The sequence below is a fragment of the Dendrobates tinctorius genome, unplaced genomic scaffold (genome assembly GCF_039654945.1).
Source record: "Dendrobates tinctorius isolate UK_male_01 unplaced genomic scaffold, ASM3965494v1 ptg000143l, whole genome shotgun sequence".
Lineage (NCBI taxonomy): Eukaryota > Metazoa > Chordata > Amphibia > Anura > Dendrobatidae > Dendrobates > Dendrobates tinctorius.
The window spans coordinates 26,490,909-26,502,919 of NW_027361810.1; the positions used below are offsets into that span (position 1 = coordinate 26,490,909).

At 41.8% G+C, this 12,011-nt stretch overlaps 1 protein-coding gene across 3 annotated transcripts in view; it reads left to right on the forward strand.

The window, feature by feature from the left end:
* Positions 1-12,011, forward strand: part of GALNT13 (polypeptide N-acetylgalactosaminyltransferase 13) — a 317,796-nt gene that overhangs the window by 184,205 nt on the left and 121,580 nt on the right. For all 3 annotated transcript variants that reach the window (XM_073545639.1, XM_073545641.1, XM_073545640.1), the window contains exons 3-5: positions 3,386-3,552; positions 4,565-4,772; positions 10,169-10,339. In XM_073545639.1, coding sequence (XP_073401740.1) covers positions 3,386-3,552; positions 4,565-4,772; positions 10,169-10,339 — 546 coding nt within the window. The remainder of the gene's footprint in view (positions 1-3,385; positions 3,553-4,564; positions 4,773-10,168; positions 10,340-12,011) is intronic.

Sequence of the window (12,011 nt, forward strand, 5' to 3'; positions counted from 1 at the left end):
AAATGACTGTCTGATGAGGTAAAGGATACTCCTACATGTTGTCATTGAGTCTGGGGGAACTGAGGACATCACGGCAAATATGACTTGCGGGAATTGAGTCTGGGGGAACTGAGGACATCATGGCAAATATGACTCGCGGGAAGCTGATAGTCCATTTCCTATTTAATTCAAAAGTTTTGGTGCACCCTTGGCATGGCCTGTGTCTTGGTGAACGATCCTCTTATCTGCATAAAAAAATCCGGTGTCTTACATACATTGACTTGTCTCTAAGGGCCATTATGAACTCATAGTCCTCTGTCTGCGCCTGCGCACTCGACCCTGGATGATCGTAGTGTCACGCTCATAAAGTCAGTGTGGGCACACAAACAATGACTGTGGTGCACTCTGATGTCTGGTTCATTGGATGAGACGTAGAATGCACCGCAGCCATTGAGTGCGCGCCGCGGCAATCAACCAGTGCCGGTGCAGAGACAGGAGACACAGCATTCGCGCTGAGTGTTAGGGGCAAGTCAATCAATAAGACACCGGCTTTATTATGCCTAGAGTTTAAGCAGGCAAAATAGATGCAAAGCCAAATAAATTACAAGGGTGCTACAACTGTAAGGGCCGATTCAGATGTCTGTGATAATTGGGCCGATGTCTGATGGCAATGCGCGGGCTGGTTGCGTCGCTCCTTACCTAAGCGTGACAGCTCCACATATTTCTATGAGGATGTCAAGCTCAGGTCAGGAGATGCATGACCAGCCTGTGCATTGCATAATCGGTCTGATGTTGGATCGCCATGCACGGGCTGGCAACGCATCTCCAGACCTGAGTGTGACAGCCTCACAGAAATAAATGAAGCTGTTACGCTTGGGACGCGAGTGGTGCAGTCAACCCATGCATGGCAATGCAACATCTGACCAATTATCACAGATATCTGAATTGGTCCTAAAGAAGAATACTGGCCAAAAAAAACAAACAAAAAAGCAGTATAGAAAAAATGTGTCACCTATATGCCCCAAAACAAATATTATTGGCACATCAATATTCAAAGATTGAAAAAAAAAAAACACAATTACAAACAAATAGAATCAGAGTATCTACATCGACATCTAAAGTTAATATAAACCAATAGCGGTTACATATGTAATAGATAGGGCCCTGACAGACACAATGGAAATTCTCATAAACTTTGGTATGATAAAAAAAATACCAATATAGTTGGATACAACCAGGGGAACAAGACTTTGCCAAATTTAGAGAATAATCATGGATGCCATATAGCAGTGCGGAGGAAGAAGGGCAGACCCTATGTTGTATATCCAAAAGTGTAAAATTCAAACAAGATACAAAAATGTGAAAAAATAGAACCAAAATAATGACCAATAAGCTAGTAATAATCAAAAAAATAGCACAAATGATATAAAGTGGTTATAATATCAATATAAGTCATATATGCCACAAACACCAGACAGTGTGATGATAGTAATACACAGTATGTTATATAAACCCTTAGAGCCATATAATCATCCTTGGCTGTGACTAGGAATTCCAGGGCCCCATACTGGCAAAATTTTCGGTCCCCCTTGAGATTCCACCCAGGCTCCACCCCAGCTCCGCCTCCACGCCTTGGACTTTCCATAGTCCCACCGCCCACTCTTGGAAAAACTCCACTTCTGCACCACGTCCTCCCCAATCACACATTAACAGTTCCTATCGAATGTCAGTTTATATACATAGCCAGCAGCTTTTGTTTTGGCCAAAAGATTTTTTAAGCCGCCACCACGACAAGGTAGACTCTTTTGGCCGGGCCCTAATCTACTCTAACCTAAAAGTGTTAAGCAGCAGACAAAGATGACTTCCAACTTCCCACTGCATGAGCAAGGGGGAAAAAGAAGAGTAGTAGGTGGGCCAGCAGGAGGTGGGCAAATGGGAGTTCGGATGAAGGAATAGGAAGTTGGATAGGTAAGTGGACAAGGGGTGGGCAGCCAGGAACACGCATCTTATCATTTTTGGGCTCTACGCCTGCATATAATGTGCGCCAGCAGCTTAGAAATAGAGGGTGGGCCTGCAGCGTCTGACATCACTGCTGTGGTCATAGAAAGTAAGTAGCTGCAGCTGTGAGCGACTGGGGCCTCAGGGCTTATTAAAGCAAAGTAAGGTAGTAAGCCCGGGCTCCAGTCTAGCAGGCCATTTATACAGTGGCTTGACTGTGCTGCATCAGCTGCGTAGTGTGTCTCACCCAGGCCTCCCTCTTTGCTCCTGTTCACTGGGACCAATACAAAAAATAATGGCAGTAATGCCCTGATGGCGGCCATGTGACTATGTATACCAAGGTGGCAGTATGATAGAATAAAGAGCAAATGCAGATATATTGTAAAAAAAATTTGAGCGAAAGGTAATATGGCAAAATGAGAAGGTAAAGAAATAAAGGATATCAAACCTAAAGATATAGGATCCAAGACCGAGAAAGCAGGGCTAGCTGGAGATGTCAGTGGAAATATACGCCTCTCATATCACTGGTCAAGTCGGCTTCATCAGGTCCCCTTTAGATGTCGATGTGGATTCTCTGGTTTTAATTGCATTTTATCTTGGAATATTGTTGTACCAATAAATATTTGTTTTTATTCATGTAGGAGGGCACATTTTTTCTGTACTGCTTTTTTTTCTTTTTTCTTTATTATGCAAAAAGGAAGGTTTGACGGTGCACCCAGGCATGGTTTCTTGCCAAGGGTGCACCGAAGAGTCCTCATTTTAATATCAAATAAAAGTTGATTTTTAGTTAAATATTAAAGGGAATCTGTCACCCCTTTTTTGAGATATCATATAATGGCATCATTCAATTGTGTGTCACATGAGGATTCTCTTCGTACTTTTGCTTCCCCCTGACCCCACACCTTTCATGCATAAATACCTTTTTTATATCAGTTCAGATGTATGTAAACTGCCGCTGTCCGGTCCGCTGGGCGGGGCTTATTCAACTGCTCCCCCCTCCCTGTCTTGCTCTACACAAGAAGAAATGCATAGAGCAAGACAGGGAGGGGGGGAGCAGGTGAATAAGCCCCGCCCAGCAGACCGGACAGCTGCAGTTTACATACATCTGAACCGATATAAAAAAGGTATTTATGCATGAAAGGTGCGGGGTCAGGGGGAAGCAAAAGTACTAAGAGAATCCTTATGTGACACACAATTGAATGTTATCATTATATGATATCTCAAAAAAGGGGTGACAGATTCCCTTTAAGCTAAGCTATACCAGCCTCATATTTAAATAGTGGCTAGGTCCCCTATATAAATGTTTAGGCCGCTTAATTGCCATTTTGGGGGTGACAGACTCCCTTTAAAGATCTGTATTACGTCATTTGTGTATGTCTTAATATGCTTTTTTTTTTTTTTTTTGCAGATGTAAGACTAAAGTTTATCCCGATGAACTTCCCAACACAAGCATAGTAATAGTATTCCACAATGAGGCCTGGAGCACTCTGCTACGGACCGTCCACAGCGTCATCAACCGATCACCGCACCATCTGTTGTCCGAAATCATTTTAGTTGACGATGCAAGTGAACGAGGTAGCGGCTGTAATCTTATTGCTTTTCTTTAGCCTAATTTATCACTCCATGGTATGAAGAAGAATCATCAATATTCACGGATCACTGTTTGTCTTGTATTTGGATTGTGTTTCTTTTGTTTAAAGGCCATAAGTTACATGTAGATAAAGATGGTTGCGGGTAGTAACGCAACAGGATCGTCTCTTTGTGAAATAAAGTGTGATTTCTTCATGGGGCTTACGCTGGGAGGAAGAAAGCCGGGAGTGCACCTTTTCTGGGCACCGGAGAACACTGGGATCGGACGTTACAGTGACTTTCTGGTAGAGTTGAGCGAATATGTTCGGAATCTGAATTTGCCATATTCATTCCCTATTCATTCCCTATTCGTGTCAAATTTATGCTTGATGTTCAGTTCAGAACATACTCAGTAATTTCTACTCCCCATCACTCCAATGACATTCGTCTGTGTTCAGCGAATATTGTAAAAATAATATTCACCATTGATCGTAATCAGAACCGAATTTTGAAAAATTTGCTCAACTCTGCAAGTGCGCAGAACAAAAGTGAAGCCAATGCCCAAAGAATGGCAGAACAGTGAAGAGGAGCAACGGCAGTTGGAACGTGCAGGTGCCGGATATTCAGCCACGCACCTGACGTCACAGGGACGCAGTGACGATATGGGACAAGAAACATAGGATAAGGAAGCGAGGAGGCAGCATTAGATTCCGTTCAGTGTCTGACAATAACGTGGAAGAGGCCATTTCTATAAAGCGATGAAAGATGATTTTCCCACAACAAGGCATTTGATATGAGGCATACAGGTTTTATTTTTTTCAGCAGTCTAGAACTTGTATGCCCATATTAATAGGTCAAATGTGGTGAAAGATTCCCTGTAATGTTAATCATGAGGTCTCCATGGAATAAACAAAATTGGGTTCCACCGGTCTCTACAGAAAGCGCTTGTGACATGACACATGTTGCCATGTTGATTTTTCTAATTTTTCTTTACTTTTTTTTCTTTTTATTCCCATAGATTTTCTGAAGAATCCATTGGAAAATTATGTCAAACAGTTGGAAGTTCCAGTCAAAATTTTGCGGATGGAACAGAGGTCGGGACTGATACGGGCTCGTCTTAGAGGAGCGAATATTTCAAGAGGTCAAGTGATAACTTTCCTCGATGCTCATTGTGAATGCACAGTTGGATGGTTGGAGCCTCTACTAGCGAGGATAAAAGAAGACAGGTCAGTATGATACCTTGATTTTGTCTATTCAAACCTATACTCCTTTTCTAAATATACGCCTGTATACATTATTTATCCGTTTATCTATTTATTATGTAATATGAAACATTTATCGAAACAGTTTATCTTGTTATTAAAAAGTTGTAACTATTTATCTCCTGCAGCTTGCATGTATTATGACATATAGCAAGCTGCTTGATTACTTTCAGTTTAATAAAATTATGACAGCTGTCAGATAAATATCTATTCACGCTCTTTCTCCCCTCCTAAACTTAAACCTGATTTGTTTTTCTTCCATTTAATGAGATTTGAGTTAAGATTAAGAAATTGAGAATAGGAAAGTTATGAGATGGAGACTTAAAACGAAAGGAAGCTCTTGAAATTGAGAATGAACAGAACTGAGCAGCTTGCAGTGCATTGTGAGACGTTCAAGCTGTGCAAGTCAAACGGTTACAAAAAAAAAGCGATTTCAGAAATGTTTCCTATCACTTTATACAGTACATTATGTATTATTTAATAGTCTTCGGCTCGACCTCGAATCATGGTGACTTGATGGATGAACACTCTGTAGGAAGATTGATTTTGCACAAACCTAGCTAGGTGCACCAGGGTCCTATCTGCTGTTATCTTGCTAGTATAAATACATACTGCACATACAATTTACTAAAAAACATTTGAGTCTTGTCCAATTTTTTTCACAGACCCATAGATTTGCATTGCCAATTTTGATCTAAGACTCGGATCAAAATCAGACGTGCACCTGTGATTTTGTGTGTACCGATCGATCTACATACAGGTGCATCTCACAAAATTAGAATATCATCAAAAAGTTAATTTATTTCAGTTCTTCAATACAAAAAGTGAAACTCATATATTATATAGAGTCATTACACACAGTCATTCTAATTTACTGTGATAATGAGTTTTGGGTTTTCATTGGCTGTAAGCCATAATCATCAACATTAACAGAAATAAACACATGAAATAGATCACTCTGTGTGTAATGACTCTATAGAATATATGAATGTCACTTTTTGTATTGAAGAACTGAAATAAATTAACTTTTTGATGCTATTCTAATTTTGTGAGAAGCACCTGTAGCTCCATAGAGTAACATAGGTGCGAAAAAAACACAGATAAAACACGCCCGTGAAAAACATCAGAGTTTTCATATGTGACTCTGTCAATGGCGATACATTAAAATTTCCTCTGAAACATCCATTTAAATACACTTTACTGGTAAAGATGAATAATTTGCGCAAATGATACATTACAATGCAGATGTCACAAAAAGTCATATTATTCTCTCCGGTGAAAAACATTTATCACCACGTTTTATGTTAATGACATTGACTCGTCCCACAGCTCTGTACAATGTATTCATTCATATCCATCCTTGCTTCTTGCTTTAGTGAAGCTTACCAGCTAATTTCCATAAAGCAGATACAATACAGTCAATTTCTTGGAAAGCCGCTTATCTGAACAGTATAATTTTATATTGTAAAAAAATTGAAGAAAAATTTTACATAAATATAGGAAGAACTAGATGGAGGCCCAATGCTATCGCATCGGGAGGGCGGTAATGTCACGATGGGGGCAGGCTTTGCAGCGTTGAAAATCTCTCCCCCCCATGTGCTCACCTATCCACTCTCTCTTTCCCCATGTGCTGACTTCTCCCATCTGTGCTCTCTTCTCTGACCTGTCTACCCCATGTGCTGTCCCCCTTGTCTGCTGTCTCTCTCCTTCCTGTGCTGTGTTATCCCCTCATCTGCTGTCCCATTTGAGCTGTCTCCCCCCTGTGCTCTGTCTCTCTCACGCCTGTGTCTGACTGTGTACAGAACATACCACAGCTCCCGGGCAGGGGAGGAAGCAAAAGACAATACTAAGGTGATTCATTTCTGTCATGTGGTCTCTGCTCCTTTTTGGGGGGCAGACAATGGCTGGGAGCTTATGTTCCCAGGGATGCTAGATTTCTCCCATCATGTCAGTGTCTGCTGAGGTGTTTTCTGGAGAGGGAAAACTGTTGATCATAGCAACCAACCACAGCTCATCTTCTTTTACACAGCTCTGGTGAAATGAAAGATGTTTCTTGATTGCTTGTTTGCCCCCCAAAAAGGAGCAGAGAGCACATGACAGAAATAAATCACCCCTTCCGTGCCCATATACACATCACACATCCTACATCCTATAGGCACATCTTCCCTCTTAAAGGGATCATTGATATTGAAGTCAGGTCAAATCCATCCAGCGCTCTGATACTGACCCCAGGCCTCTCTTAAGGGACCATTGGTATGGAAGTCAGGGCAAATCCATCCAGCACTTTGGTACTGACTCCAGGCCTCTCTTAAAGGGATCTCCGGTTTGGAAGTTAGGGCAAATCCCTCAGCGCTCTGATTCTGACTCCAGGCTTCTATTAAAGGGATCATTGGTATGGAAGTTAGGGCAATTTCACTCAGCATTCTGGTTCTGACCCCAAGCTTTCTTAAAGTGATCCCCAGTATGGAAGTCAGGGCAATTGCCTTCAAATGCTCTGGTACTGACCCCAGGCTCTCTTAAAGGGATCTCCTGTATGGAAGTCAGGGCAAATCCATCCAGCGCTCTGATTCTGACCCCAGGATTCTATTAAAGAGATCATTGGTATGCAAGTCAGGGCAAATCCACTCAGCGCTCTGGTTCTGATCCCAGGCTCTCTTAAAGGGATCTCCGGTATGGAAGTTATGGTAAATCCCTCAGCGCTCTGATTCTCACCCCAGGCTTCTATTAAAGGGATCATTGGTATGGAAGTCAGGGCAAATCCACTCAGTGCTCTGGTTCTGACCCCAGGCCCCTCTTTGACCTGTCACCCCATGTGCTATCCCCCTTGTCTGCTGTCTCTCTCCTTCCTGTGCTGTGTTCTCCCCTCATGTGTTGTCCCATTTGAGCTGTCTCCCCCCTGTGCTCTGTCTCTCTCACCCCTGTGTCTGACCGTGTACAGAACATACCACAGCTCCTGGGTAGGGGAGAAAGCAAAAGACAATGTGACCGGCTTCCTCTGCCTGTAGACACATCGTGCAACACCGCCGGGATCAGCCGAATGAGTCACTTGCGCCTGTGCAGAATTCGCACAGGCGCAGTAAATCAGACCGCCACCCTCTTTGTGCAGACAGATAACGGTGGTCACATTAAAACTGTGCATGTGCTCCTCCTGTACAAAGATGGCGGCGGTCAGTGAATCATTCGGCTGATCCCGGCAGCGGTGTGTTCGCGATGGTGTTCCGCTGGTGGTACCGCACAAGAGGCTGTGTACGGCGTATACAATGTGTGTGTGGTGCGTACGGCATATACAGTACAGTGTATGTTTGTGTGAGTGTGTGGTGCGTACGGTGTATACAGTGTGTGTGTGTGTGTGTGTGTGTGTGGTGCGACGGTGTTCCGCTGGTGGTACCGCACAAGAGGCTGATACCACCTGCAGTTTCCATATTGAGACACCCATCACTTGGGTGTCCCAATATGGCGGTCGGTGAACTTACGCCACTTGGATTTCTGGGATCCGGACACATCTGGATGGAACAGGATGTGAAGACATTACAAGGTAAGTATATATTAGATGTGACATCTGCATGTAGCATCCTGGTCAGTAAATACAAGGGATAATGGTAAAATGACTACCCACCGCGCGCCCTAAACTATGATGCAAAATGCATCAGTAAAATCTGCTCCATCAGTAGTGACCCATAAGGAGGCGATGGGGGATTCCCAAATTTCATACTCCATATCAATGTAGACATCATGGTCCTAAGTGTAGCACCGTGTGCTGTATATAAGGGTAAATATAATTATAATATATTAATATAATATATTAATTATGATGAATAGATATCGTGCAGTTTGAACTGTTATAGCTTTTCGCTTTAAATATTTCCAATTTGCTTTTTACTTCCCAAAAAATAACAAATTTTTTATTTTTTGCTACAATTGTGGCAGAGGACTGTTTATGATTGCTCCTCTCCTAAGGGCTCAAGCAGATGACCGTATTTTTAGCCCCAGTGTGATCCGACAAAACAACGGATCTCACTCGGACCTTTGTTTTCCTATGGAGCTGTGCACATGTCCGAGGAATAAATCTCAGTATGCATGATTTGCATTCACGGATCGCACTCGACCATGCAAGTCAATGAGTCCATGGGAAGCATCAGACTACACTCGAATGACATCCGAGTGCAGTGTGATGTTCATGGACTGACACAATGAAAAAGATGGAGACTTTTTTTTTCCATTTTCTCATAGTAGAAAATCGGATCAAACTCTGATCGGAGTGTGATTAGCATAATCGGACCGATTTTCTTGTATGAGAGAAAATACGGTTGTGTCATCCTAGTCAGATAATTACTTATAAGCACTTTTTATTCTTACTTACAGAAGATTACAGAAAAAATCCCCATCCTGCTGATTACAAATGCACAACCAGGGCATGACCAATGCAGGATGTCACCCTGGGTGGATATAGAGGGTTCCTATTCTACTACCAAGAGCAGAGATCTTGCAAAACATCCAAAATTGTTCATTTTTTTTCCTTTTAAATTCATATTAAGAAATATTTTGAGATTTGCTAAAAATGAGGTCACAACTATAGTGGATGCAGGGGCTACAGTGCCTCCCGAGTCTTGAAGCTTAGTGGGGCCCCAAAGGTTCCTATATGAGAAGTCCAATACTATTAGGGTATGTGCACACGTTGCGGATTTTTCCGCGCGGAATCTGAGGAATCCGCAGGTCAAAATGCCTGCGTTTTACCTGCGGATTTCTAGCGGATTTTGGGCGGATTTCGCCTGCGTTTTTAAACCTGCGGATTCCTAGAATGGAATAGGTGTAAAAACGCTGCGGAATCCGCACAAAGAATTGACATGCTGCGTAAAATAAACCGCTGCGTTTCCCCTCGGAGTTTTCCGCAGCATGTGCACAGCGGTTTTTGTTTTCCATAGGATAACATGGTACTGTACATCCCTTGGAAAACTGCTGCGGATCCGCAGGGCCAAATCCGCTGCAGATCCGCAGACGAATCCGCAATGACACATACATACCCTTAGACACGCGTGGGGGCCCTGTTGGAAATTTTGCATTGGTGCCCATGAATTTCTTATTGCACCATTGGGGGAAACCTTTAAGGTGCTGGTATATTCATTTGCCACATATTGCGCATGTTAGATTATGCTTACTAAGGGTTTTATTATCGCAGTCAGCTGGGTGGAAATGAATACAAATGGTATAAATAAAAGTAATGGATAATATGACTGAAAGCCATGAATAATCCGCAGGTAATTACTATTATTTACAAGCTTACGGCTCGTCGGGCCCCGCGGTAATGTGCATGTGTAGGAAGTTGAGATTTGTTTTGTTCTGTATCATATTTTCGTCTCCAGGAAAACGGTGGTTTGTCCAATAATCGATGTAATAAGCGATGACACATTTGAGTACATGGCCGGTTCAGACATGACTTACGGTGGATTTAATTGGAAATTGAATTTTCGCTGGTATCCTGTTCCCCAGAGAGAAATGGACAGAAGGAAAGGAGACCGAACATTACCAGTAAGGTAAATGGTGGATACTTTGTCAGATGCATGGCCGGCCGCGCACATATATTTACAGAGAGGTCAATACAAATAGAAAAAAACAAAAACAAGCAGTAAACAATCAATTCAAGGAACAAAAGGAGAAAGACGGCGAGCGACATTCTAATGAGTCTTCGCACGTCCTGCTGCAAAATAATGTTCTCCGCTACAGAAAATACTACACCCTCCCTATAAATAATAGATCGCCCATTTAACCCCTTAAGGATGCAGCCAATTTTTCAAATTGCACTTTCCATTTTTTTCCTCTGCTTCTACCAAGAGCCATAACTTCTTAATTTTTCCACCAACATAGCTATCCGAAGGCTGGCATTTTTTTGTAGGACGAGTTGTAGTGTTGAACGACACCATTCATTTTACCATATAATGTATCAGTAAACGGGAAGAATATTCTAAGTGGGAGGAAATGGTGATAAATCCGCACTTTTGCCTTTGTTTTTTGGATTGCTTTTAAACGACCTGGCAATATTTTTCTCCCGGACAGAACGATTACAGCGATATCGCACTTGTAGGTTTATTTTTTTTTATTGCTTTAGTGGTTTTTTAAAAAAATTTGAAAAAACAAATAAATACATTTGGTTTGTGTCTCCTTGTTCTGAGACCCATAACTTTTTTTTTTTATTCTTCTGTTTAAAGAAGGCTTGTTTTTTTGTGTGGTGAGCATTAGTTGCATTTAGGGGTAGATTAAATGGTCTGCTTTTATTGCATTGTTTGGGTTAGAGCGATGCCCCCCAAAAAAAGACAATTCTAGCATAGCAACTTTTTTTTAAGGCATTTATCTTAATGGTTAAACAAGCCCTCCCATCAAAGTTTTTATCTTAATATTTTTCAGTTATCATATTATATAGCACTGTGTATTTATAATTGCTCATTTTGCCTTTCTACCCAGATAATTCTTCTCTTTTCTACGCTCTCTGTAGAAACAGGAAGTCTCTAAAGCCAACCACTGGTGGCTGATGTTAATAATCTGGGAAAGGGGATAATGTTTCAAAAGGTTCCCAGACTATTAATAACAGCTTCCAACTGTTTGCTTAGCTTTTACTGATTTGTTTACTTGGAACCGCAGAAAAAAAAAAAATTAGGGTCCCCTCTTAAAATCTAACCAGCAAAGGCTAAATAGACAGCTGTGGGTTGATATTAATAGACTGGGAAGGGGCTAGGAATATTGCCCCTCCTCCCAGGCTAATAACATCAGCCCTCAGTCGCCCCAGAAATGGTGCATCCATAAGATGATAAATCCGGAGCTTAACTTCGCTTTTCCCACTTGCCCTGCTGCGGTGGCAAGTGCAATTATAGGGTTAAGGTTGATGTCAGCATTGTATTGTCAGCTGACATCAAGCCCAGGGTTTAATAATGGAGAGGCTTCTATATCTAACCACAGGCCCATTACTAACCACATAGTCATAATGTAAAAAGGACACACCAAGAATAAAGCCCCTTAATTGAAATAAAACTCCACAACCTATATTACAGATTTATTAAAAAAACGAAAAAAGTTATACTCACCTTGCCAACTGTAATCCATCGAAAACCATGTCCCCTGTAAAAGACCAAATGTAAAAAATCACCATATTCCTCACCTGTCCGATGATAATCAATTGATGCCCATGTCCCCTGTGAAAGATAAAAATAATAA